Here is a 24,606-nt window from a genome sequence, read left to right as displayed (position 1 = left end):
CTAGCGATTGCGCCTCACTAGCGACCTAGATATAAGCCCAGGGTAAGAGGACTTGTCAAGTCTAATGAATTCTAGACGACTTCTCTTTCCAGACACAAGAAGACAATTCTATGCCGGCTCTATATTCGTCTTTGACATAAACACTCAAACACATAAACGAGAGGACTGGAAAACTAAATAACAAACTCAATCACTGCGCGGGAGGGGAATAACGAGGGACAGGCCCACAACAGGAAAACAATCATTTCATACAAGGATATCATAACCATGAAAATACATCAGAACAAGATCGTGAAATGCGAACAAGGTATCAAGATCGTAAAACATGACGGGTCAAAGACACATGCAGAAATGGAAAGGAGTATACTGACAAACGGCACAAGGGGTAGATCAGGCGAACCTACACAACCAGCGAGATCAAACGCTCTGTGTCGGATGGACGTCCAGCGCGGACGCACCGTTTCCGTTGCCTCGAGCGGGGTTGGGGCCAGGGAGCCAGGCAGCATCCAATGGGATAATCAAGCTCGGGTTGACGTACTTCCTCAGCCGCAAATCGAGGTCATGTCCGCCAATGCGTATCGGAAAGCTATCGCGATCTAGGCCTGATGGCGGTGAGAAGGTCGAAGAAGGCGAGGGGGAGATGTCGCCACCACCCGGCTGGTCCCGATTGATACTCTTGAGGGCAATGAACTTCATCAGGGGCTCGTATGTACGCCCAAACCAGTATGAAAACCAAACGGTGAAGCCTAGAAGTGGCACCAGGAGTAGCGACCGGGTGATAGCTCGGCGCAGAGCCAGAACGCCAATCATGGCCAGCTGATGAACCAACAGCCCCACAAACACGCGATTGCAAATCATCGGCCACGCGCGGCCAGTGGAATGTTGCTGGTGATCCATGGCATATAGCAGTTGGTATTTGTAGATGAATTTGCCGACTGTGAAGTAGATCAGCCCGAATAGGCAGATCAGCCACGAGCTCGGGAACACACTGTAAACCACACAGATAACTAATATCAAGATGGTTTGCGGGATGGAGAAACCGTAGCTGAACTTGGGAGGAGTTGACAGCTCCGCATATTCCCGTGGCGTGCGTGCTGACAGGAATTGGAAGGGGTAGAGTGCGACACTTCCGAATTCGAGGAGTCGGAAGGGGAAAAGGCCCAATCCCTGCAGAATCAACAGGTTGATATAGAATGGAGCCAGGCCTTCGAGGGAATTGGCCAATGCGAGGGCAATTGTTGTAGAATCTTTAAATGCATCCCGAAGACTTTCCCAGAACCCATAGAAGCCACTCGCTGTTCCAAACACAGTGAACAGAAGGAACAAATTGAAGAACGAGAAGAAGAAATTCTTGGAGATCACGGAGAGCTGAACATCCCCACGTGACACCATTCCTTGGTTGTTCGAGAGCCCTGCAAAGATAATTAGCGATTTGAACTACAGAACGGGTATGTTCAAAAACTTACACTCATACAGATAAGGCACAGCTACTGTCAACAGCGAGAATGCGAGGGTAGGCAATCCGGTCTGAACCAACGACTTGACGATCGGATGTTCCTGGAGGAATTCTGCCAGCCGAGGGACAATCGTCTCAAGTGTCTTCAGCTCCAGCAATGAGGCAATAGGAACCAAGAGCACAGACCAAAACACGGTGAGGAATCCAATGACCATGGTGATGGACCATGACTGAACCATTCGTCGAGTACGCGACAAGTAAGTGTTTTTCCAAATAACATCTGCCGGCGCCGGTGCAAGTCGAGCGAACATTTGCATTGGGTGTGGATCAAGGATTGCTTGAACAAGCATTTGAGATGCGGCGATTGACTCCATCGTGACGAATGCAATCTCGGTAGTAGGATATTCTTTCTCTCGGGCGTTTTTGATATGTTCATCAATCTTCCGTAGCTTTTCCTCATAGTAATCGATTGCATCGATCATCCGGAAACGAAGCTTCAATGGACCATACCAGATGCGAGTCTTGGGTCTTTCATTCGAATACTCCGAGATATGCTCATTCTCGTGTCCGGACAGGAGCCCGGACCGTTCATCGTCTGCATCACGGGGCTGTTGCTCCGTCAGCGGCAACGTATTTCCATCGCTTTTTGGTCGTTTGTATCCCATATGTTTCGTCCATGCTCTCTCAAGTTCACGGATGACTTTCATTCTCTCGTCGATCAATTCGTCCAGCTCCCGCCACTTTCGGCACACCGTGATACTATCCACTTTGCCGACTCGCAGGCCTTCCACGAATTCTTTGATCTTATCTTCGGTTCCCAAGTCATTCGGGATACCGGACAGACGAATGGTGCGATCAGTGGTGCTTGTCTGATTCCCGAGGTAGGATTGCCGAGTGCGAATGATTACTTTTGTCTCGTCAAGAAGCATATAGATGGCCAAGCCACTGAAGACATATGCGAACAGTACATAAATCCACAGATATCCAGGGTCTGTAACTGGCTTTTCTTTTTCGATTCCACCAAGTGAACTCATGGTATCATTGCCGGGGACGTTATCCCAGCCAGGAACTCCATATTGGCCGGTGTATTTGTAGTGCATAGGGAGGATGATGGCAACGGCGAAGATAAAAACAGCCAAGAGAAATCGGATCGCAAATTTGAAGAAAGACATGAACTGCCCAGAGACTCAAGTCAGCAAGTGTCCATGCATTGTCTGGAGAAGCTAAAGCATTCGAACATACCACATATGCATCTAGGCCCGCAGACTGCAGCACCTCCTCTTCTGTAATCCGATGAAGAACGGGAATCCAGCCAAAAAGGGTATCTGGAAGCTCAGGTAACTGCGAAGCAGCATTTCTTTGTCGTCGTCGGGCAGCATACAACTCGGTCCATTTTGGTCGCAAAATCTATAAGCAAGGCAGTCAGTGATAGACGACACCTCACAGTAACAGAGATACTTACACAAAACGTCAAAAAGGCGATGAGACCAAGCGCAGAGCTAATTACAAACTGCGTGTACAGATCGCGCTGTTCTTTCACAGGATCGTTGGGACGCCATGGCCTTTTGCTTCCGTCATCGGGCTTGTCGGCAAGCAATGTCAACGCAGCGCAGGCTGCTGATGCCGTAAGAGACATGAATATGTTTTATAAGGGATCTCCGCACTTCGGGTTTCCGTGGTGGCTTCGACGAGCGAGGGCTGTCGGAGCTAATGGTTCGTCAAGGGCATGCGGGCCCACTGAAATGACTGACGTCAGGGGGATGGGATAGTCAAATATTGGAGACGATTCGATTTCTGTTGGGTGCCGCGATTGTCGAGTCCTTCGTTTTGGTTTTCGAAGGGAGATTGTGAATAAATGGGGAGTCTCCCCCTTTGTTTTTTCTGCTGTTCATCAAACCTTAACCTTCAATGACGGCTTCCGGAGCCGGCTGCATAACTATGGATGAGTCATCATTTATACGCACCCCTGGGCATAATCCGGGGATTGCATGATCATACCAACGCCAGCATTGTATATCTATATTGACTCAGGTTTGAAATGCGTTTTATAGATGATCTATTTTGTGTCACAGCCTGACGTGGTGCAACCATGAATCCAGTCAAAAGCTGGGAAAATCTTTCATGCATGATATCTAATTATGCGATATGTTCAGGGGAATATCCAATCGTTTATCTAAAAGCCCCAATCCAAATTTAGGAATGCATCGATGCGTCATAGTAAAGGTCAAGCAGACATCCGGCGGACCAGGACTGGGTGGGTGACTATTTTTTCCGTTAGTATCCTGTACAAATGAGAAATATATCGAAACGAAAGTAACTTACCGAATCATTACAATACTCCCCAGTCTTGTTCGTCAATTCTGTTAGCCCTTTCCAAGGACTCTCTTGCAATGCCTTCTTGCAGCCATAGAGTCGTCGGGTGACTTGCTGGAAGCATTCAGTCCGTTCTCCGGGTGTCTTTCGGCGCAGGAGATCGAAATGCAATAGAGCACGGAGGAAGTAACCACGTTGCCAGACCCACTCTGGACCCTGATGGTAATTGCGACCCTTGGCAGTCGCGAAGTCATTGGAGTCATCGGAGTTGATGTAGTATGGACGGTAGTTGAGATCGGAGGGATCCAGTGTCGCCATACCCACAGGGCCCACGATTGTGGAGTCGGCAATTGACAGAGCGATAAGAGCCTTTGCAGGCGTGAATAGATCCCGAGCGACTGACATTGCGATGGGGAAGTTGGAGCGGAGCTGGTAGTCTTCGTAGGGCTTGCCAGACTTGTACAAATCCTTGTAGATTCCTCGGCGGTTGACGATTTTCGCGTCCACGTCGTACTGACTATCTTCACTGGGATCAAGGGGAACATAGTAGCACCGCTCGAAGTTGTCCTTGATTTTGTGCGCCCATTCAGCAAAAGTAATCTTCTTGCCATCGGAGATATCCACGCCTTCATGGGGATACGCCTTGGATTCATGCAGACGTGCCACCCACGCTAGAGCGCTGTAGGCGAGACCGGTAATCTCGATAGCGGCACCATCGCGGGGCGTTCCAGGGACACCTTTGTTTCCAGCCTTGGTACTTTCTCCCATCTTGTCTTGCCAAGTACCACAATTATCCTGATTGCCACCGAAAATCAGACCCGTTTTCCAGTCAACCTTAACGTCGATCTGGAAACCTTCAGGCTTCATCTGACAATCAAGGTCGGGACCAGCGTTGTATTCTCTGAAAGAAATGCCAGAAGCATGTCTTTGGAAAACTTCCTGGACGCATTCGAGAAGAGTCGGAGACTGAGAGTATGCCCGAGAATCATCGAAGGGGAACCAAGTGTCGTCATAAGGCAAGAATCGTCTTGGAACCTTCTCTTGCAAGATATCAATGCCGTTGGGTGCCATTTCAGTGAAATCCTGGATGGCTTGGAGGAAGAACCAGACAGAGTCTCGAGAATTGTATCGTGGCAATTTTCCGCTGCTCAGCAGATTGGGAATCATGCCGTGCTTGATTACGCTTGCAAAAGCGAGAATATGCTCCTTAGCGTCATCAAAGCGTTGAGTGCAAAGGAATAAGCCACGGATAGAGATGAAAATATCTCTTCCCCAGCATCTTGTCCAGTCAACTGCAAAATGAGGCAGTCCGGCTGCAAGACTGGGGACCATCTTGGTTGGCCACAAGGATGCGGATTTCACATAGCCAGTTTGCTGTACGCTGACCATAGCCAATTGATGAATGAATTCCTGGCCGTGCCGCACGTTCTCTCCCAGGAGATGAATACCCCTCTTCCACGCAGCATTGTACGCAACCTGCAGAACGATTGCGAAATACCTTGGGAAAAGGAAGTTGGGCAAGTCGCGGACAGCGTTGAACTTCTCACGAAGCCATGCAGCAGGAGTTTTCAAGGCGACACATCCTTCCCTAGTAGCCGCCCTCTCCAGGCGACCAGTGATGTAATCCAAAGCCCACTGACCCTCTCGCAAGTGATCGCAGAGTGGGTGGCCAATTTGGTTATACTTGATGATATCCTCAAGAATACTCCACCAACCCTGAAGACCAGCATAGACCATAGGTTCAAGCTTTGGAATGCTGTAAATGCCGTCCTGACCGTCGCTAGAATCTCTCTCTTCAGCTTCGCACCGATATAGCACAAAGTTCAGATCAATCAAGCTGAGCTCAGAGAATGCGTCGTCTGCACCACCGGCGAGGTTGTTTTCAAATCCATTGGCATGATCTGCTCCGGGAATCCATGTCTCGAAAAGAGCAATAGATCCGGGAACAAGGGAACCCAGTACGGAGATTTTGAGATCTTTGTCGTCTTGCTCGATCACTGCACCTTCTATATCCCGGGTATGGCTGGGAAGACCCTTCAAATACTTGTCATCGCCTAGGATCTTCGCCTTTGTTTCATCACTGGCATCAACCTCAAGCTGCCACGATCCGATATGCCTGGCACTGGTACAGGCAATATGAGTTGGGGCGAGAATCGCACCACTCTCATTGCCAGGGAATGCGGTATGCGCGACCAAGAAGATACCCTTTCTGGTTTTAGGGTGGACTCGGTGCACAGTGATGTATTCACCATCGTGATGAATGTGAGTTTCGTCGTAGCCTTCAACTCCCATCATAGTGTGGAGTTCATTCAGAACCTTTTTGACACCACCAATCCCACCCTCTCCAGACCCGACGGCTAAAGTCTCGGAATTGGAAGAGTGAGAGGTGTATTGTCGAGTCTCATGGACAAGATCAATGAGTTTGGGATACACCTCATCGTAGCCCATTACACTTCCAGTCGCGGAGGCACACATTGCCACAAGTGCAGCATTTGGAAGAGTGTCTCGAGCGTCGCGCTTCTGAGCAGGGAGCTCATTGTCATGGGTACAGTCCATGAACAAGGCCGGCACTGGACAGGGCCGAATATGAGTGATCTTTTCGCCACTCTTGCGAGACCTAGCTGACGCAATAGCATGACTACTGCCGGCAGAAGGCAAATCCATCTCGAAGCTTCCGATCGGCTGACCTCCATGACGATGAACAAGACGACTCAACTCTTCTGTGCTCCAAGCCTGCATGGCCTCCCGAATCAGAGCATTGATGCCCAACCGTTTGACGAAGACATAGTCGGCCTCCTCTGAGCCTGTGAAGAGTTCCGCAAACACAGTCAAGTCAGGCCGAACCTTACGAGCTTCGTCCAGCAAATGTTCTGCAACCGCTAGCGGTGTCGAATGGCAATTATCAATTCGGAAACCACTGAAGTACTTAGCCATGAGGCGGGTATACTGCGACATATAGTCCCAGAGGAAAGGATTATCTTCAGGAGAGGATCCGTATCGAAGTTTTACACAATCACCCCACACAATAACTTCGCGGCGTAAGTAGGCCCTGGAATCGGGCCCGGCATTATCTTTCATCGCGTCGGCATTCCAGATCCAACCGTTATTGACTAAAGCCAGGGCTTTAGGGTCGTGATTTTTCGTGATATCATTAAGAGGAAGGCGGGTAAAGTAAGTCTCGATCAATGGGCTTTCCTTGGTGACAGGACCCATCTTGGGACCATGATCCTCAATTCTGAGATACTTGATACGATTGAACAGTTGGTCCATGATAGCATCGACGTCTGCATCATACTCCTTGTAGAATGGCAAGTTGGCCTCATCGAGGATGTGGGACAGGGCGTGTTCAACCTCAGCAAGGTCGGTGTGGCCCTCATCGTAATCTCCAAATAGCACATTTAAAGCAACTGCTCCGAACTTTGGGTCGACGGCGCGGCCAAAACGTCCGCGAATCTGCTGAACGGTCGGAATTCCAAGCTCGCGGAGAACATTGGCTTGTTGCGTGAGCGACCAGTGTTTGAACTGCTGCATCTCGCCGCTTTGGACAAGCGCAGGATCGATGTCTGCATTGATCCATTCGTCTATAATCTTCTTAACGTCATTCTTTACGTCGAGAACGTAGAATTCCCATAGACGAGTTCCATCAATGGCTTCCTTGCGCGCAGCGTTCATAACAGTCACTAGATCCTGCTCCGTTTTGAATTCTGTCGGAAGACCGGCGTCCTTGAGGCTATCGCCGAATTTCAAAAGCGCCGTGTCTAGCTCGAGGGCTGACTCCAGCCATGGCGCGGTCTCCACACTGTAACCAGACTCGGGATGCTCCTCCAGCCACTTGCTGTTATTAGCTGTGTGGTTCCATACCACATCAGTCAATGTGAGAAGGCCATAGTCTTTCTCCATCTTCGCAACCAATGTAGCGATATCATCTTCTCCATTAGGGAAAAATGCGGGATCGAATGTTAATTGATCAAAAATACTATAGGGCGAGTTGGACGAGCCACGGTTCATCAGGGGTGTGAAATGAACCATGTTGTAGTTCCGCTGACCGATCCCACGAAGGTGTCTATCCCAGTCTGTTGGATATTGACCCATGAACTTTGAGATTACCGAGAAGATAGAGAGTGCATTAAGCGGCAAATCTTTCCCCTGAACGGTAAGTTTGGGCGACACATCAATGTAGTGAACAGGTGTCTTCGTCGGCTTCGGGGTAGACACCTTGTCGACCGAGAACTCTGGCAGCGGAGAAAATGTTGTATAGAAAGCAAACGCGCCCGCGAATGTCACAGGAATATCGATCTGAATGTTCTCACTGAAGTTGGGCTGCAGTCTACTTTTATTCAGCAACTGGCACTCTCAATTTACACAATATATAGGAAGAATTGGGATGATCTACCTGAACTCCCGGAATGACTGACGTTCAAAGGGCTTTCCCTCCTCGGGAATATTCACCCAGAGACTGCCTTGTCGGCAAATGGAGCTCGTTCCCTCGATGATGAATCGAAGCACATATCCGGATTCTGGCGGAGAGGCCAGGTAAATGTACCCACCGGGCACGTCTGGAGAACCGTCATCCTTCAAAGGAAGCAAGTAGACCTGACGTGGGGAGGCCATTGCGACGGGTTGATAACGATTAAACCCAACGGATTGTGAGAGTACAGGAGAATCTCAAACGATTCGCCTTACTGTCACTGCAATAGTGAAGAGGATAGAGAATATTTAAGGAGAGAAGGAAAGAATTTAAAAGCAGGGAAGGAAAAGTCGGAAGACAAGAGGACCCAGCGTTCCCCTCATATGTTCCTGGAGAAAGCTCAGACCGCGCGGGGAATGACATCATGCACTCATTTTCCTTGGTAAGCTATCAACACCATCTACGTCGATATGCATCCACTTGTTTTGACAGTCTTTTAAAGATTCAAATCGTCTAGTAAATAATCCCGCATGCAGTTCATAAATACACGTCATGAAAGTCTATACACGCCATGTCCAATGCCGAATCCAGCCGTAATTATAATCGTGCAGAATTGAATCGAGCGCCATTGTCCTTACCATTGGAATTTTGTGACGGAGAAACTGGGGCTCGGGCGTGAGGGGGGCTGGAGAGAACCAAATGGTTCGATAAGTAACATGAACATAGAAGCAGAGGACATTCAAGGGCTTTTTACCGCTCAATATAAGAAGGAATCTCCTCGACCTTCATGGTCCCCTCCAAAACACCTGTGCAATGTTAGCTTGGATCGAGCCGTCACATGTCAAAAGAACAGTATGAAAAAAAAAGAAAAACTCACGGTAAACAGCAGTGAACAGAGGGAACTCATCCTCCATGCCTTGTGTCCGCAGGAAACTGTTGACTTCTATAGCAGTAGAAGTACCTTGCAACTTCTGGCCGTTGAGCTCAGTCCTCTCGATCTCCTCGATAGGCTGATTGCGCTCAACGCTGTACTTGGCACACCGGAAGTTACGACCGCTGCTGGCGCTGGTGATCAAGTCTGCCACACCGGCACTCTCATCGGTGAAGGTGCGGTTGTCAATCGTGGCGCTAAAGAATGTGTCTCCAAACTTGACCATTTCCATCAAGCCCACGCGCATGATAGCCGCCTTGGCGTTATCACCCCATCCCATGCCGACAACCCAGCCAGCGGCCAGAGCAACAATGTTCTTAAGAGCGCCACTGATAGACACACCGGCGACATCGTTGACAACACGCACGTGGAAGTAAGGGCGGTGGAAGAGTGTTTTCAGCACGAGGTGGTCCACAGGAGGGTATGCTGACGGCAGGGCCTGCAACTTGACCTCCGAGATTTGACCCGTGGTATCCTTGTGCTGGAACTCCACCAAGTTGGTTGTGGAGGAAGAAGGCGACCGCTCGGGAGTGGGGGCCTGGGAGTCCAAGTGTGGGGGGTCATAGGCGATGCTGGTCTCGGACCACTTCTCTTGGGCGACCTCACCGGCGATGTTTGCACCAGACAGGGCACCGCAATAAATGCCCAGGATTCTGCCAATGGTCTCCGAGAAGAGGTGGATACCTGTACTGTTGACGTCCACACCCTTGATGCAAGAGATGCCACGAGCGTAGGGGAGAATCTTGCCCTTGATTTGCTCGCAGGTCTTGATAATAAACTGATGGGGCAGGTTGAAGATGAGAATCGTGCTGTCCTTCACCGCATCCTCTAGGGACGGATTGGCGTGGAGGTTGACTGGCAACTGGATTCCTGGGAGGTACTTGACATTCTCATGGACCTTGTTGATCACCTCAGTCAATTTCTGAGGGCCGGCGAGTGAGGTATTATAGTTCTTAGAAGTCTTCGGAACCTCGACATTTTCCTCGAATACCCACATCTCCACCTTCTCCTCGAAGAGATTGGGGTTTCCGGCCGCGTTTTCGGCAACGATCTTAGCGATGGCGCAGCCCCTATCGAGGAAGCACACAATTAGCACAAATCCACAGCCCTTTTTGAAGACTAATCTCTTACCAGTTACCGGAGCCCACCACCGTGATCTTGTGCTTGCGCTGATGAGGAGCTGTAGAACCCATGATGCGTGTAGGAGAAATAATTGATCTGTGGGAAAGTGGTCTGGAGAAGGGTTTAAAAGGCAAAGAAGAGGCCGGCGGGGGCAAACGGGGTGAAATAATGAATCGGGTCTGGAACCGGGCTGACCGAGGTCGAAATAGGGCGATAGAGGTGTGAGGAACGCAGATCCGACGTAGGTTGAGACGAATATCCATACAAGTTATCGTTGGGACCCCGGTAATTCCAACCTGTTTCGGGATTATTGCCTTCTGATCACAAACTTCTGATGTCACACGCAAAGTCGACTTCGGAGATGGCAATTTAGCGCATAACTTTTTGTTTTCGCCTTTGACACACACATGAACTAATTAGTTGAGGAGAGAGCCAAACAGCGTTGAGTTCCTGGGAAAAGGAGTGGGGAGAGTGGATGCGGGCGGTGAACAATTGGAGTCGACGGGGTTTCGCTTTTCCCGTCGCAATTTCGTCTTTTCGTTAACTCCCCGCTGTAGATCTCACATGTCAACATGGTAAGATGCATTATTACTTATCTTGTTCCACTTTCAGCCGGTTAATTATCGTTCTATCTTCACAGGCCCCCATTCGCAAATCAATGACGAAAACTGCCTCGGGCAGAGGTGCGATAGCCAAACCTAGTGTCTTTGGTGACGAATTTCGCACGAGCAAGAGGGATAAGCGTCAGATCAAGCATGCTGCCCTCGTGTCTAAGATCGAGAAAAACTCTCAAAAGACCCCCAAGCGTCGACGAGCATCAAAAAAACTCGTCGCCAACCTCGAATCTTTGGCCGATGCCTTGCCCGAAGCTGAAGAATCCAACGATGCCGCCAGTCAAGTGAATGTCATCAAGCAGAAGACCCTGAGACACAAGCCAGGCGCCCTGAAGCGCCGGGAAAAAATGGAAAGATTGGAGCGCGACCGTTTCAACAAGAACCTGACCGAGATGTCCAACATCACATCAGCTCCGGCTGCCAACAATGGCGAGGCGAGTACCGAGTCAAACCCGACGGCCAGTCGGTGGTCGGCGCTCCGTAACTTCATCTCACAGACGATGGAACAGCAGCCTGTGTTCAAGACGAATAAATAAGGGTGGCTAGGATGAAAATAAAAAGATTCTCGGTGATTGAACCACGACTCCGGTTGCTGCTGCTGGCAGTGAATATCTGTCTAACAAGTGAATTCTGGCAATGACAATCTAAGGACAATGCTAAAGGTTGAGTTTAGGCAAATAAACTGGAGTGTACGACGCTCAACCAAAACACGATCGGACCACTTGCTTCTATAGGATCTGAACGGTGAAATCTACGGTCCCAAGAAGGTTTTGCGGTTCAAGCTCCTATATCCCTGGGGGCATTCAACGCCTTCTGGGGCCACGGACGCCATCGAACAGCCCTCGATATTAGAGACCAATAATCAAATACCCATGTATTTATCTTACTAAATTACTGTCTTTCCACTCGCATGAATCAGAATCAAATTTCCAACAGCTGAAATATTGAAAGCTATGGTTTGAACTAACCAGCTTATGTTATCAAGCACAATTCCATCCATAGTTACCACCCACACCGTTTGTTCAAGGGACGTGCCGTAATTCGTCACCGGTACAAGAGTTATCTCCCAATCTTAATATAGTAAATTATGGATCAGTTGCCCGGGGGTTGCTCTTCTAGTAATAGGACCTTCAAGATTACATGAAGCATACAACATATCTTAGGCTTCGAGCATCAAATAAAGCAATCGCTCTATCGGCATACTCGATACATCGTTATTGTCTTTGAATTTACCTGCCGGTCCACCCGGCATCTTCATCGGCCCGATGACTCATCAGATAAGATCACCTGCGGGGAAGGCTAACTATCCGGTATCTAATCCATCGCTCTCCAATTCTCCCGAGATCCTTCCCTTACCTTGTGACTTTAAGGTTCTCTATCCACTTCTTATAAACCGCCTGTGATCCACTGGCGCCCAGCAATGCTGTGGCGGCACTTACATCCTCGCCTCGCGGCGACCTTGGCTCGTCGTGACATTGTCCGGTGTCGGCTTCCTCAATCATACAGCCGGTCAACACGCCAACTGTCTAGCTCCAACACATTTCCCACATCGTCTCAATTTAACCGGTCAGAATTTACAACACAACCATTTACTGGGAGCTACGAGACTGGAGGTCCTACTCCGGGGCCATTAGGATCGACCCCGGCCTTCGGCGCTCCCCGCATCACACCGAAAGTCTTAAAGCAATATCTTGATCAATATGTGGTCGGTCAGGATCGTGCAAAGAAAGTGCTCAGTGTCGCCGTGTATAATCACTACCAGCGCGTGCAAGAGTTAGTGCGCCGGGAGGAAGAAGCAGCCGAGGCTCTCGCAAGGCGTCAGCGGAGGGAAGCACTCGAGATTCATCCCTTAGACGGTATATCACCTATTGAGTTTTGTGTTATCGCTCATTTTCTGATTGATTCTTCGATACAGCAGATGACATTGCAGGCGTGCGCAAGACTGCTACAATACCTCAAGCCCCCAAATCCCGCCCAGACACCCCCTTGGACCAAGCAGATTTCGCCGATACGTCGCCGCTACAGCTTGAAAAGTCCAATATTTTGTTGCTTGGTCCATCTGGTGTAGGAAAGACACTTATGGCAAAGACTCTCGCTCGGGTGCTTTCTGTGCCTTTCAGCATCTCCGACTGCACTGTGTTCACACAAGCCGGTTACATCGGAGAGGACGCCGAAGTGTGTGTTCACCGACTTTTGGCAGCTGCAGACTACAACGTTGAGCAAGCAGAGCGTGGGATTATTGTTCTTGACGAGGTGGACAAAATTGCAGCTGCAAAGGTCAGTCATGGCAAAGATGTCGGTGGCGAAGGAGTACAGCAGGCGCTTCTCAAGATCATTGAAGGCACAACCGTGCAGGTCCAGGCTAAGCCAGAGAAGAATCCCCGCGCAACGAATGCCCCGAATAGCTATCCCTCCAACAGTCCTCTGGGGAATGGGTCATTTCAACCCAACAACCCCAACCCAGCCGCCAAGGGAGAAGTGTACAATGTGCGCACGGACAACATTTTGTTCGTGTTCTCTGGCGCGTTCGTTGGACTGCACAAAGCCATCATGGACCGAATATCCCGTGGATCCATAGGGTTTGGTCAACCAGTTCGGACCACCTCAAACACTAATGATTTCCCTGGCTCGCCAAATATCTCTACCAACCAGCCACTTCCAATCCTTCCGGGATCTGAGGAAGAAGCACTATACAAGAAGCACCTCCCCTTCTTCTCCTCTACATCGCCAGCCGGTTCTGGCGCCGAGCCAACCTATTTCAACGCACTCGACCTGTTAACACCCTCAGACTTGCAAAGCTACGGCTTCATCCCAGAGCTGATCGGCAGAATTCCCGTTACCGCCGCTCTCTCTGCACTGTCTCAATCCTTACTTATGCGCATCCTAACCGAACCCCGCAACTCCCTTCTAGCCCAATACACGACCCTATTCTCCCTCTCGGGTATCGAGCTGCGCTTCACCACACCGGCACTCCACAAAGTCGCCGGCAATGCCTTCACAATGGGCACCGGTGCACGCGCGCTGCGAACTGAGATGGAGACCATTCTCAGTGACGCTATGTTCGAAGCGCCCGGCTCGAGTGTGAAATTCGTCCTCGTGACCGAGGCCGTGGCAGACCGTAAGGAACAGCCCATCTACCTTGCCCGTGGACAGGGCGGTCGTTTCCATGCTTTAATTTCCGCCGAGGAAAGTCAGTGGGAAGCAAAGACTCGCGGAGAAAAGAAAGACCAGGATCAAAAGAGTAAAACGCAAGATGATGCGGATGGCTCCAATGCGTCGAACTCCCAGGACCAGAATCGAGCAACTGGTTAAGTGTAAATAAATGGTATGCTTTCATCTCACCCCCCGGTGACTATGTATTTATACATTTCCGGGTGTTTTTTCTTCGTATCCCAGTTGCATTGGCGGCAATTAGCGTGCAGTTCAGCAAAGCAATACCTTTAGAAGCTCCATACGTTCGTACGATAGGTCTTTCATTACTGATCGAACGTTGGATCTCAATTTTGAATGGAATTACTATATATGAGTACAAGTCTCCTATGAAACTTTTCACAAAAGTTTGGGTTCATTTCATGGCCTCATGGCTTTCTAGGCATAGTACAACAAGAATAAAGCAACCGGGGTATCATAAAAGATTGTACAAGAAGAGAATATGAGAGCAACCATGCGGATGTTTGGAGTACCCTGCTTTGATCGGAACTTGACAAGAATCACTTGTAGGGAGCAGGGTACTTTTTCGTGCCATTGCCGTTGCTGCCTGTGAGGGTCGATTGAATAGAGGCGTTGGAGTTGTGAGATGTCCAATTCGGCGTCTGGGGTGTGCTCATGGCCACCGGGGTAGTTGCTTGGCTAGAAGGCTGCAGCTTGGGACCCGACAGGTAGGCCATGAGGGTCAATGAATCTATTTTGAACCGTTTAAAGAAATGGCCGAAACCACCTCGCATGACAGTCATATGACCCCACTTGTCCCATCGTGCCCCAGTGGGAGCACTGAGTGATGTGACAGCGACGAAGTTGCGGAAGCGTGGTATGTTAATCAATGACCACCCTGCGAAGAATTCTATCAGATGATCTGCATCGCGTTCAACTTTGTCCTTGATTCTGAGGTCGTGGTGCTCTGTGCGAGTACCGTATTCATCCAGAGAGGGTGCGATAACGTTGCTTCTTGAGTTGTGATGTAGACTGGCTTTATCAAACAAAGCTGCGCGAGGATCCGTAACGTTGTTCTTGATGATCAACGTGTAGATGAGCAGCAGGCTACATTCAGGTTAGTTAGAAGCTTGAGCTAAACAACGGTAGAAAGGTATGACATACAGTCCATGATCTTGCGAGTGATTTTCGTTACCGAGTCTCATTTCGATCCATTCAAGTATCCTGGGGGGGAACATTAACGTCCAAGATTTCCGTTTGTGCTTATTTGCATTCCGAATCCATTGCAGAGTGACCGCCACCCCTTTTAGGTCTGTCAACACATCTTCAGTGAGAAGTATGACACCGCCATACGGAAAGATACGTAGACGGTGGTCACTAGGTGAACAATACCGGGGATCAACTAATTCGAGTGGTCTCTGAATGCGAACCATCCAGAAATTGAACGAGTGGGCAGGAAGCACAGAATTGAGAGGAGGCTGCAAAGTATCGTATCCAACGAATGATTCGTGAAACTGCTCTTGATTAGTTGTCTGACAATTGTGAACGTGTAAAAATATCGATCACATACTATGGCTACACCCTGTCTGCTGTTGTGCACAAATTTTGCCCAATCTCCAGGGCTGTTGCTTGTGAAAAGAATCTTCTCATGGTACTTCAAGTGTACCTGAAGAAGCTGCAGTTCCTTTTGTATTTCTTCATTGCCTAGGGGAAAGTGCAAATAGAAAATATCTGCCTTTGATAGTTTCCCACCTTCCTCGATTGTCGCAAGTTCTTCCACATTGATTTTGTGGGCTTTCATGAAATCTTCAACCGCTTGAACCGCTCGAGCGGCTTGGTCATCTTGTGGGTGAGGGATAGCGCACATTGAATTATCCTTGAGTTCACTTGCGGGCGGAAGGCTTTGGGGCAGCGCTGGGGCCAGCGTCTCCCGCGAGTGCACGGATCCACTCATTGTTATATCACGGTGGAAGTCCGACCGTCTTGGGGGACTGCCAGACTCTAGGCCATCATCCCTAGGCGCCTTGACGCGCAGTGAAAGCGATGTATTTGGCAAAAAGCCATGCGGTCTTTCGTGAGGCTGGTCAGGTCCATTTGACCAGAGAACTTCGATCGGTGCGAGCATAGTGCGAGCGGCAACGAGTAGAGGAATGCCAGGTGGCACTTCATCATCAGGATGTGGAAACTTGAATTCCTGTGACCCGTATGACCAAGAAACCAATACAATTGCCGGTCCGTTTCCGTTTCTTCTCCTCGGAGGATAGTGGATGGCAATGAGGTCGTCCTTTCGCAGATTCTCTGCTAGATGAAACAAATTTTCGTTGGTGTCGCTGAAGCCCTCGACCCAACCTGTACTCAATACAGAATTTGTCGCCTATAGCCAATGTTAGCATTATATAAGGGACAATATACAGATCTGGTACTGACACTAGATTCGCACAGTCTCTCGTACTCCCCGACTGTGCATAGGTGTCTAAACCAAACTTCAACCTGCTTTGTTTTCGGGTTCTTGGTCATGACTAGAGATTTCTGGATATCCGTACGGATGCCGCATAATCTGAAAGCACCGAGGAATTTCCGGTCGGGTCCCATAAACATGTTAACAAGAGCGTCTCCCTTGACGCACCAGTATTTACCAATCTTAATGCAAGTGGACGGCCGATAAGCACGAACCGGCATCCTTGGAGCCAATGGAGCGATGGAAAGACCGGGTTGAGCTGGTGGTCTAGCTTTGGGCCCGGTGGGAATCAATGGAGCGATGGAAAGACTAGGTTGAGCCGATGGTCTAGCTTTGGGCCCGGTGGGAACCAATGCTGGAGCATTGACTGATGGATTTTCATCTAACTCAGTTGAGTTTGAAGATTTTGACGCAAGCCGATAATGACTCGGAGACGGGCTACGAGGCGTGTAATTATCACCCATACTACGGAGGGAAGACCTTGACGGCCAACCGGGGGGCGGTGACCGTGATCGCCGATAAGGTGGTGATGGTGACCTGCGAGATGGTGACCGTGACCATCGAGAGCGCGATGACCGTGATCGCCGATAGGGTGGTGACCGTGACCACCGAGAGCGCGGTGACCGTGACCTGCGAGATAGTGGTGACCGTGGCCGTCGATAGGGCGGTGACCGTGATCGCCGATAGGGTGGTGACCGTGACCACCGAGAGCGCGGTGACCGTGACCTGCGAGATAGTGGTGACCGTGGCCGTCGATAGGGCGGTGACCATCGAGAGGGCGATGACCGACGAGAGAGCTCTGACGCTCGATAGGTATCAGCCACTATTGTGGTATTAGGCTGCCTGGGGGAGTTCGATCTATATTGTTGGACTGTCTCGCGGCTGTCCTGCGAGTCTCGATTCTCAGTAACCCTCTCGAGATTGACCATTGCACGGGGCTTAGTTGGAATGGCTGGCGAGATAACAGTAAGACTGGAACCCGAGAGTCCAGCGTCTTTCACTGAATTACCTTCTGCACGGCCCCCAGATAGAATGACCGGAGGGAGGACCGAGCCAGTCGAAGCCGGAGGACAGGTAGATGTGTTGATATTGGCCTGTGGTGAGGGACGGGGAGCTAGTGAGGGCGCAGTAAGGGCGGAGGTTGACCGCCCGACAGGATTCGTCAAAGGAGCCTCACCTGGCGACGAGGAAGTAGAGGCAATAGAATCTACAGAACCGGGATAGGTGAGGTTGGTCTGCGGAATGGGCTTTGACTGAGTAGATGGCGGAAGGGAATCTAGAGAACCAATAGGTCTCTCTGGATCTAAGCCAGACGACGAAACCGACCCAGTGGAGCCTAAGTTTGAAGAGCGAGACACTGGAGGAGCCATGGCTGACGAGTGTGCGAGAAGAACATGTTTCTGTGGCTGCTTTGCAGCTTTATCGTCTATTTGGCCAGTATGTGTCTTTAGTAGACCGGTCAAACCGACTGAATTCTCAGAAGCAGATTGATTTTGGGCTTCCAGGGATTTGGGACTTGTTACAGATGGGCCAACCACTGAGATGGTGCTGCCTATGTTCATCCTTGGTGGAAATTCAGAAGGCTTCATCAGCTCCATCTGTGACAAATCCGGTGGTCGTTCGCCCCATTTCTTATCACGGTATGCGCGCTTGGCACCTGGGCCTGTGGCGAAAGAAGACAATATTGGCTTTGCTGCTTGTGGGGGGCTTTTCTGGCGCGCCGGGAGTTTGTACTTGGCAGTAATTCTTTTCGCAAGCTGGGAAAGTCGCGAGTTTGGAAGCTTGCTTGAGGTTGTTTCTGTCTGTGCAATGGAGGTTCTTGGTTTTGGAGGCTCGTTCCTAGGTGTTGTCCCAGTAGGAGGTGCTGTTTGTAGCAGCGATTGACGAGCCACTTTTTTTGATGGTGGTGGGGTTTCAGCTGGAACAAACAAGGCCGAAGAAGCGGTGGAATCCACGGATAGGCGATTGGGAGCTCCGTGAGACGAAATAGGTGGTTCGGGCTCATGGGCATCTATGATATCGGGATTGGCCAGTCGAGATGATTCAGCTTGAGGGAGGCTTTTCTGCCGTGCCCTTTGCTCTCGTTTGCGCCTTCGCTCTTCTTTTCGCTTTTCTGTTTTCTTCTCCAACAACTTCATATGCTTCTCCCACGACTTGAGATTGAAGGGAGTCACCTTGCCCTCCGCGATTTGCTTCTTTTTCTCTTCCCAGCCATCTAGGGTCTCTTCCGAAGTAAACATTTCCTTCGGCTCCCAACTGCATCTGTCCATGCTGTACCCAGCCCACTCAACCAAATACTGAGTAATAAAGATTCCTTCGTCATCCTCAGAATCTGGTTCTACGTAGAACCTCCGTTCCGCATGGATGTCATTCACGAAATACTCCGCTTCCTCTTCACTTTGGGCGGTAGACGCCAGAGAGTCGGCATCACCAACTCCAGAGGCATCATTCATCTCAGAATCAGATGCCATGGTAGTAGCCTAGAAATCGAGTCAACAAATGCTTCATTGTGCAGCGTCCAACGCCCCATGCCAAATGTGCAAGCAAGACAGTACTTGGGCTGAAACTTTGAGTTGCAGGGCTTCGGGGAGAGCGAATGCGTACCGTATTTCATATTCATTGGATCTGATGAAGATAGAGGGATAATCCCACAGAGACAATAGCAGAAGTAAAAGTAAGGCGAGCAAGAGTCAGAACAAGAAAGTTGATAAGTTACTGCCCATTGATAAAGGATACCGCCCGCGCGCCAAACGCCAACCCACGTGATCTCCACACTAATCCACAATGGGTGGACACGATTAAGGAGAGACACTCGGCCCAGGTATCACTGACTATCCCCTGCTGATTCTCTATTACTTCCCGTGTGTTCGCTCCCCTTGTTTTCTTTCTGCCTGCTGCGAAATCAATACTGACGTATCTGACTTTCACCCTCTCAAGGCCACAAGTACACATCTCAGTCTTCACTCGCCCGCCACGTTTACCTGTACTTTGATACTACCTTTCGAGCTTTACTAGCTCGATCACATTCAAAATGGCCAACGACGAATATGACGTGAGTTGATTTGCGACCACGAGTTCCTCCATGTCTCAGAACTATATGCTGATGATGATATCCTCTACAGTTCCTCTTCAAAGGTAACCTCGCCACTTTACGCTGAGGCCCGCCCTCGTCTTATCCCACCATCCCCCCTTTGCCCCATTTCAAAAGATCCTTAGACTGACTGCGGAGGTATTGTGGAGTGAATAGTGGTGCTTATTGGAGACTCTGGTGTTGGTAAATCCAACCTCTTGAGTCGTTTCACCCGCAACGAATTCAACCTAGACTCCAAGTCAACGATCGGTGTGGAGTTCGCGACCCGGTCCATTCAAGTCGACTCGAAGACAATCAAGGCACAAATTTGGGATACCGCTGGTCAGGAGCGCTACCGTGCGATTACTTCTGCCTACTACCGTGGCGCTGTCGGCGCCCTCCTCGTTTACGATATTAGCAAGCACCAGACCTACGAGAATGTCAACCGCTGGTTGAAGGAGCTACGTGACCACGCCGATTCGAACATTGTCATCATGCTCGTTGGTAACAAGAGCGATTTGCGCCACCTGCGCGCGGTCCCAACAGAGGAGGCCAAGCAATTCGCAAGTACGTTTCCCGGAAATCACTTTCTTTGTGTGGCGCTGACATTCAGTAGGCGAGAACAATCTTTCATTCATCGAGACTTCCGCGCTTGATGCCAGCAATGTTGAGCTAGCTTTCCAGAATATCCTTACAGGTTGGTTGTCGATTCCTTGGAATAAAGTATAACATGCTAATTCGACAGAAATCTACCGCATCGTTTCTAGCAAGGCTCTCGACTCCGGAGAGGGTGGCCAGCAGGTCCTCGACCGCCGTCCCGTTATCGACCCCAGCAAGCAAGACAGCGAGCAGAAGCCGGGCTGCTGCTAGATTACCCTTCGCAAGGACGAAACAGCGACTGCCATGACTCTTCTTTTGCGATGTGACATTGAGATGGTCTTGATCTGTATCTGTGTTGGAGTCTGAAATTTGACTGCTACAAAGATGATACACAGGCGGGATCTGTTAGAGAAACCCCACGGGAAGATAGGGGTCTACCCAAATCGATGTTACCGGCTGCTGGATTCCCCTTCTTCAGTCCTTTTTTTTTTGCTCGTTTTCCCAGTGATCCTCAACGAAATTGATCCCCTTTTTTTCTGTTCGCTTGATATGTTTCTACGATGGTGAACACAGCTTGGCTGGGCGTCTAACATTGCGGCTGCGTGGCTTTTGTATGGAAATTCTCAAATTCGTATATTCATTCCACCCATTTTAGTGTAATTGTACAATGTTGTAGTCATGCAATACCAACAACCTTCGAAGAGAACAGTGGCGATGCCCGTCATTACGGTTCACGTGCTCCACAGGGCAATTTACCTCTCCGGGCCAGTGTCCACTACAAGACGGACAACGTTCGCTAGAAGAGGTATTATTTATGATTTACAACGAGGGGCTTCATGTATTTCGAATATTTCCTGGAGTTCTGCAAAGAAAAATCAAAGCCTTCGCACACGTATGTATTTCGATAATTTCAAAAAGTCGACAAACAAATCTAGTTTAGGATAATGCCCATGTCACGACCAGCCACTGCAGATCTAAATTCTCCAAGCTCGAGCCCACGTTCATTCATGACATATTCCAGGGTGTCACCAAACGTTTCACCGTTGTTGCGGAACCATTCCCCTAGGGACCAGACGTACTCCTCTACTTGTTCCTTCAGCAAAGCATGGTCGCGCAACCATAATATCTGACCAGGATCGAGCTTCAGCATGTCCTGCATAATATAGTAATGTGGGATCTCGTCACCCCAACCTTCATACCCCGGATCATGAGAAAGATCATTGCGAAACCGAGACCTAAATTTGGCTGGCGACTCGGCATAATTTCTTGGGTGAGCCGTGTGGAAGAATTGTTGAATCGAGGTATCAGGGCCATTCTGAAGCAAGGAGTGACCATGGGAGGACATAGAAGTAGTTGAAAGCGGTGGATAATTGAGATGGATATTGAACGAGAGTTGCTGGCTGCTGTCTGGATAACGCTTGCGGAATTTGCGTTGGATAGTCCCATTACTAGGACATATGTGATTCTGAACAATATCACCCATGACGAGGCGCAAATCCTCAATCTCGGCCAGCTCTTGGGTGGACCAGTTGTGGAGCAACTGAGCGCGCTCCAATATCACATGGCGAAGACTACGAGAATGGCGATCATAAACACCAGAATGGAATGCACTGTGATACAGCCATAACCGGTATACTGCGCGGCGTAGGCGTAATCGCTCTTCGTCAGTGAGCGAGCGACGATTCTCGAAGTCTAGCTTCCATTTCTTGAACGGGTAGATCGTCTCCCATTTTCGTGCCACCAGACCGAGCTGAATGACTTGTTTCAGAAGGGAATCAGACATCGGCGCATGTCGGATAAGATGAGCGGCCTGGCTCTCGTTTTGCGTCACCACTTGAATGACATCGTCAAGGGGACCATATTCGGTCTCCGCGACACTGGCTAGGATATACAGTTTGCTTGTTGAGTTGAGGATGCGGTGAAGTCGATGGCAGGTGATTGATAAATTCAAGACATCGGAGATTGAGTCGCATGAGCGAAATATGTGGAGTAGAAGCTCCGTCGCAAGATGATCGATTCGCATAATGGAAATATGGTATGTAGTTTCTGTAAAGAAGAATACCGTTAGAGTGACTCATAGTTAAAGGGTCAATAAGTGATCATATACCTGCTCAGGGGTTGTTATTTGTAGTTACCAGGTAATTTGAAAGAAGATAGATGGTCAATCTTCGAGGATTTATGTATGAATCAAATTTAAGTCACGAATTGATGCGATCAACACTCGTGTACTTGTCGCGCGTACGGTGGGTGGGCCTATTGGATATAGACCCCGCCGTTGGGGCTAACAGGAGGAAGAGACAGCGTGGGATCAAGAGTAAACATATTGGAAGAGCAAGCTCCTTGTAGCCATGTAGGGCTAACCACCAAAAATGATGCCATGATAGATGGTATCAGGAGGCAAAGAGAGATTGGGCTGGGCAATGGCGAGGGAATGCTTTATATGACGCTTAGCTAATGTTGCCCCTTGCGTTCTTCAACCAACCTGCCTTCCAGTTATTCTGAAGAAAAAGCTCTCTAGACAGTAATGAAACAACCCAAAACGAGGAACAGATAAAAATAATCAACTTTTGAAATTAACCAGGATGAGACTTTGCCCCGACGCCTTAACGGACCATGATGAAAAGCGTCGCATCAAATATACACATGTAGTCGAAACATCATCCCGAGGGATATCAAGTCTAGAAATAGCACGACGAAACAAAAAAACAACCCCCCTATGCAAACAGCTTCCTTGTGTCCAACGCATCCACCTTCCGCACAGAGTTCTCGGACAGTCCTAGATCGGAGCGCTTGGCCACCCGATCAGTCTGGCCGTCTCGGCGCTGGGAGTAACGGCCAGCCTTGCCCTGTCGGATGTCGCTACGGACTTGGTTGGGGCTGACGTACTCCTTGTTCTCGTAGATGACGGGTCCACCAAAGCTGCCTTCGAGAATCACAATGGGGGTCAGAACGAACCGGGGGCCAATCTCGACTAGAGAAACCTCGGGCAGGGCGTTGTCCTTGCTCTTCGGTACAGGCTTGATAGTCTCTTCCCCGTCCTTTTTCTTGCCAGCCTCAGACTCGCGGATCTCATAGACGCGAATCCAGATCTTGCCGTCCACTCCAAAGATACCAATGATGCGGTCGACGAATGGCTTCATGCCTCTGACACCGCGTTTGGGCACACAGAAGACTCCGCGCAGCATCTCCCGAACAAGCGCACGGTATTCGCTACCGGGAGCGCCCATATCTGGACCTTGCTCGTCGAAGGAGCGATCAAACACGACCAAGCCGCGGCCGCCCTTCAAGCAATTCCCTGCAAATCCAGCGCCGAGCTCGCCCATTGTGTGCAAGTTGTTGAGGTGGAACTTAATAGTGGGACCATTAGGAGGGCGTGAAAGCCAGAGATAAAGATCCTGGCCGTTCTTCTTGGCCTCGAGGAAGAAGATAACGTTGCACGAATGCAGGTCGGCAAGAGAGTTCAGGAGGAGGTTGTATCCAGCGGCCTTCTTTTTCGTGTCGAGCTTAGTTTCTTTGTGCGCATGAGGGAGGAGGCCGCAGATATCGGACATGAGGTGTCGGTGGCTAGAGAAAAAAAAAAACAAATTATCAGATCAGTAAATCCTTCTAGTATATCTCAAGGCGCAATATTCATACCGGTAAGAAGCGCCTCTGGAGGTCAAGATAAGTACCCGGGTCTTGGGCATAAATCCAGAAGCAAGCTGTTTCTTCACAACCTCAGCTGCCTCACCATCGTCGGACTCTTCCTCTTCGCTATCGGTGGTGTCGTCTTCCGCATCGAGGAGCTCCTCCATCTGGATGTCCTCGTCGGACATATCCTCAGTGGGCTGTCTAGCCGCCTTCTTTGAGACACTCTTGTAGACTGATGCCATGGTGACTGTTGATTGTGTCAAAAAATGGAATTGAAATTGATCGTGCAAAAGAAGGCCGAGATCAAAAAGTTGATGGCAGAATATTTTTTGTTTACACCGCCCTGAACCTTGCTATGTCACGTGCCATGTGGGCTACCAATTTATTTGCCGTTGCTTACCGCCCTGTTTTCCTGCCAAACATTCATCTGGGGTTTACTCCGTATAATTCGGTGACGGTGAATTACGCAAAATGGTTTAGCGTGCCGTTTCGGGTTTAGCGCTTCCCTGCGCGTTACTATCGCCGTGCGTGTTTCTATAAAGCCCTGTTCGTCGCCGCTTCAACTTTTAGTTGTTTTTCGCCCTTCTACTCTTCCTGTCTCTCCGTTCCTCGTATGCGCCTTGCGAGTGAGGCATTTTTGCCATTGATCCGGATCACCGAGCTCCGCTACCCCCTAAATCGCCAGCGTGAACTAGCCTCCTCTTTGCAGCCCTCCGAGTCATCTGCATTGTTTTCCCTTGCCCTTGGTCTATTTCCGCTTATCTGCTACTATTAAGCCCGAGATAAGGTATATTCGCCCTTAGTCTGTCGCGCCGATCTATTTTTCCCACTCCTAACCCCTGAATATCAATCGG

At 49.7% G+C, this 24,606-nt stretch overlaps 9 protein-coding genes across 9 annotated transcripts; 3 read left to right on the top strand and 6 right to left on the bottom strand.

The window, feature by feature from the left end:
- Nucleotides 1–417: 417 nt before the first annotated feature.
- N7518_007906 (putative DUF221 domain protein) lies at nucleotides 418–3,092 on the bottom strand (the record flags this gene model as incomplete). The annotated part of the gene is made up of 4 exons (XM_057188833.1): nucleotides 418–1,412; nucleotides 1,467–2,631; nucleotides 2,699–2,863; nucleotides 2,919–3,092. The coding sequence occupies 4 exons, from the start codon at nucleotides 3,090–3,092 to the stop codon at nucleotides 418–420; spliced, it is 2,499 nt and encodes an 832-aa protein (XP_057040536.1).
- A 557-nt stretch (nucleotides 3,093–3,649) lies between these two features.
- Nucleotides 3,650–8,380, bottom strand: N7518_007905 (putative glycogen debranching enzyme Gdb1; the record flags this gene model as incomplete). The annotated part of the gene is made up of 3 exons (XM_057188832.1): nucleotides 3,650–3,718; nucleotides 3,779–8,096; nucleotides 8,163–8,380. The coding sequence occupies 3 exons, from the start codon at nucleotides 8,378–8,380 to the stop codon at nucleotides 3,650–3,652; spliced, it is 4,605 nt and encodes a 1,534-aa protein (XP_057040535.1).
- A 547-nt stretch (nucleotides 8,381–8,927) lies between these two features.
- On the bottom strand, nucleotides 8,928–10,301 carry N7518_007904 (glycerol-3-phosphate dehydrogenase family protein; the record flags this gene model as incomplete). Its single annotated transcript, XM_057188831.1, has 3 exons — nucleotides 8,928–8,983; nucleotides 9,055–10,178; nucleotides 10,240–10,301. The coding sequence occupies 3 exons, from the start codon at nucleotides 10,299–10,301 to the stop codon at nucleotides 8,928–8,930; spliced, it is 1,242 nt and encodes a 413-aa protein (XP_057040534.1).
- A 493-nt stretch (nucleotides 10,302–10,794) lies between these two features.
- On the top strand, nucleotides 10,795–11,380 carry N7518_007903 (FAM207/SLX9 family protein; the record flags this gene model as incomplete). The annotated part of the gene is made up of 2 exons (XM_057188830.1): nucleotides 10,795–10,805; nucleotides 10,843–11,380. 2 exons carry the CDS (start codon nucleotides 10,795–10,797, stop codon nucleotides 11,378–11,380), a joined length of 549 nt encoding a protein of 182 aa, XP_057040533.1.
- An 884-nt stretch (nucleotides 11,381–12,264) lies between these two features.
- N7518_007902 (putative ATP-dependent Clp protease) lies at nucleotides 12,265–14,156 on the top strand (the record flags this gene model as incomplete). Its single annotated transcript, XM_057188829.1, has 2 exons — nucleotides 12,265–12,700; nucleotides 12,760–14,156. 2 exons carry the CDS (start codon nucleotides 12,265–12,267, stop codon nucleotides 14,154–14,156), a joined length of 1,833 nt encoding a protein of 610 aa, XP_057040532.1.
- Nucleotides 14,157–14,554: 398 nt separating this feature from the next.
- On the bottom strand, nucleotides 14,555–18,923 carry N7518_007901 (uncharacterized protein; the record flags this gene model as incomplete). The annotated part of the gene is made up of 6 exons (XM_057188828.1): nucleotides 14,555–15,101; nucleotides 15,159–15,508; nucleotides 15,565–16,368; nucleotides 16,422–16,890; nucleotides 16,946–17,249; nucleotides 17,462–18,923. The coding sequence occupies 6 exons, from the start codon at nucleotides 18,921–18,923 to the stop codon at nucleotides 14,555–14,557; spliced, it is 3,936 nt and encodes a 1,311-aa protein (XP_057040531.1).
- Nucleotides 18,924–19,483: 560 nt separating this feature from the next.
- Nucleotides 19,484–20,392, top strand: N7518_007900 (Rab family GTPase; the record flags this gene model as incomplete). Its single annotated transcript, XM_057188827.1, has 5 exons — nucleotides 19,484–19,504; nucleotides 19,575–19,587; nucleotides 19,700–20,089; nucleotides 20,139–20,219; nucleotides 20,268–20,392. The coding sequence occupies 5 exons, from the start codon at nucleotides 19,484–19,486 to the stop codon at nucleotides 20,390–20,392; spliced, it is 630 nt and encodes a 209-aa protein (XP_057040530.1).
- A 661-nt stretch (nucleotides 20,393–21,053) lies between these two features.
- N7518_007899 (F-box protein) lies at nucleotides 21,054–22,145 on the bottom strand (the record flags this gene model as incomplete). Its single annotated transcript, XM_057188826.1, has 1 exon — nucleotides 21,054–22,145. One exon carries the CDS (start codon nucleotides 22,143–22,145, stop codon nucleotides 21,054–21,056), a length of 1,092 nt encoding a protein of 363 aa, XP_057040529.1.
- Nucleotides 22,146–22,836: 691 nt separating this feature from the next.
- On the bottom strand, nucleotides 22,837–23,994 carry N7518_007898 (ribosome biogenesis protein BRX1; the record flags this gene model as incomplete). Its single annotated transcript, XM_057188825.1, has 2 exons — nucleotides 22,837–23,686; nucleotides 23,759–23,994. 2 exons carry the CDS (start codon nucleotides 23,992–23,994, stop codon nucleotides 22,837–22,839), a joined length of 1,086 nt encoding a protein of 361 aa, XP_057040528.1.
- Between the last annotated feature and the right edge of the window lie 612 nt (nucleotides 23,995–24,606).

This window comes from Penicillium psychrosexuale (genome assembly GCF_028828465.1).
Source record: "Penicillium psychrosexuale strain IBT 29551 chromosome Unknown utg000004l, whole genome shotgun sequence".
NCBI classification, from domain to species: Eukaryota; Fungi; Ascomycota; class Eurotiomycetes; order Eurotiales; family Aspergillaceae; genus Penicillium; species Penicillium psychrosexuale.
The sequence above is the reverse complement of the archived record's forward strand: the minus strand, read 5'-3'. Positions and strand labels throughout refer to the sequence as shown.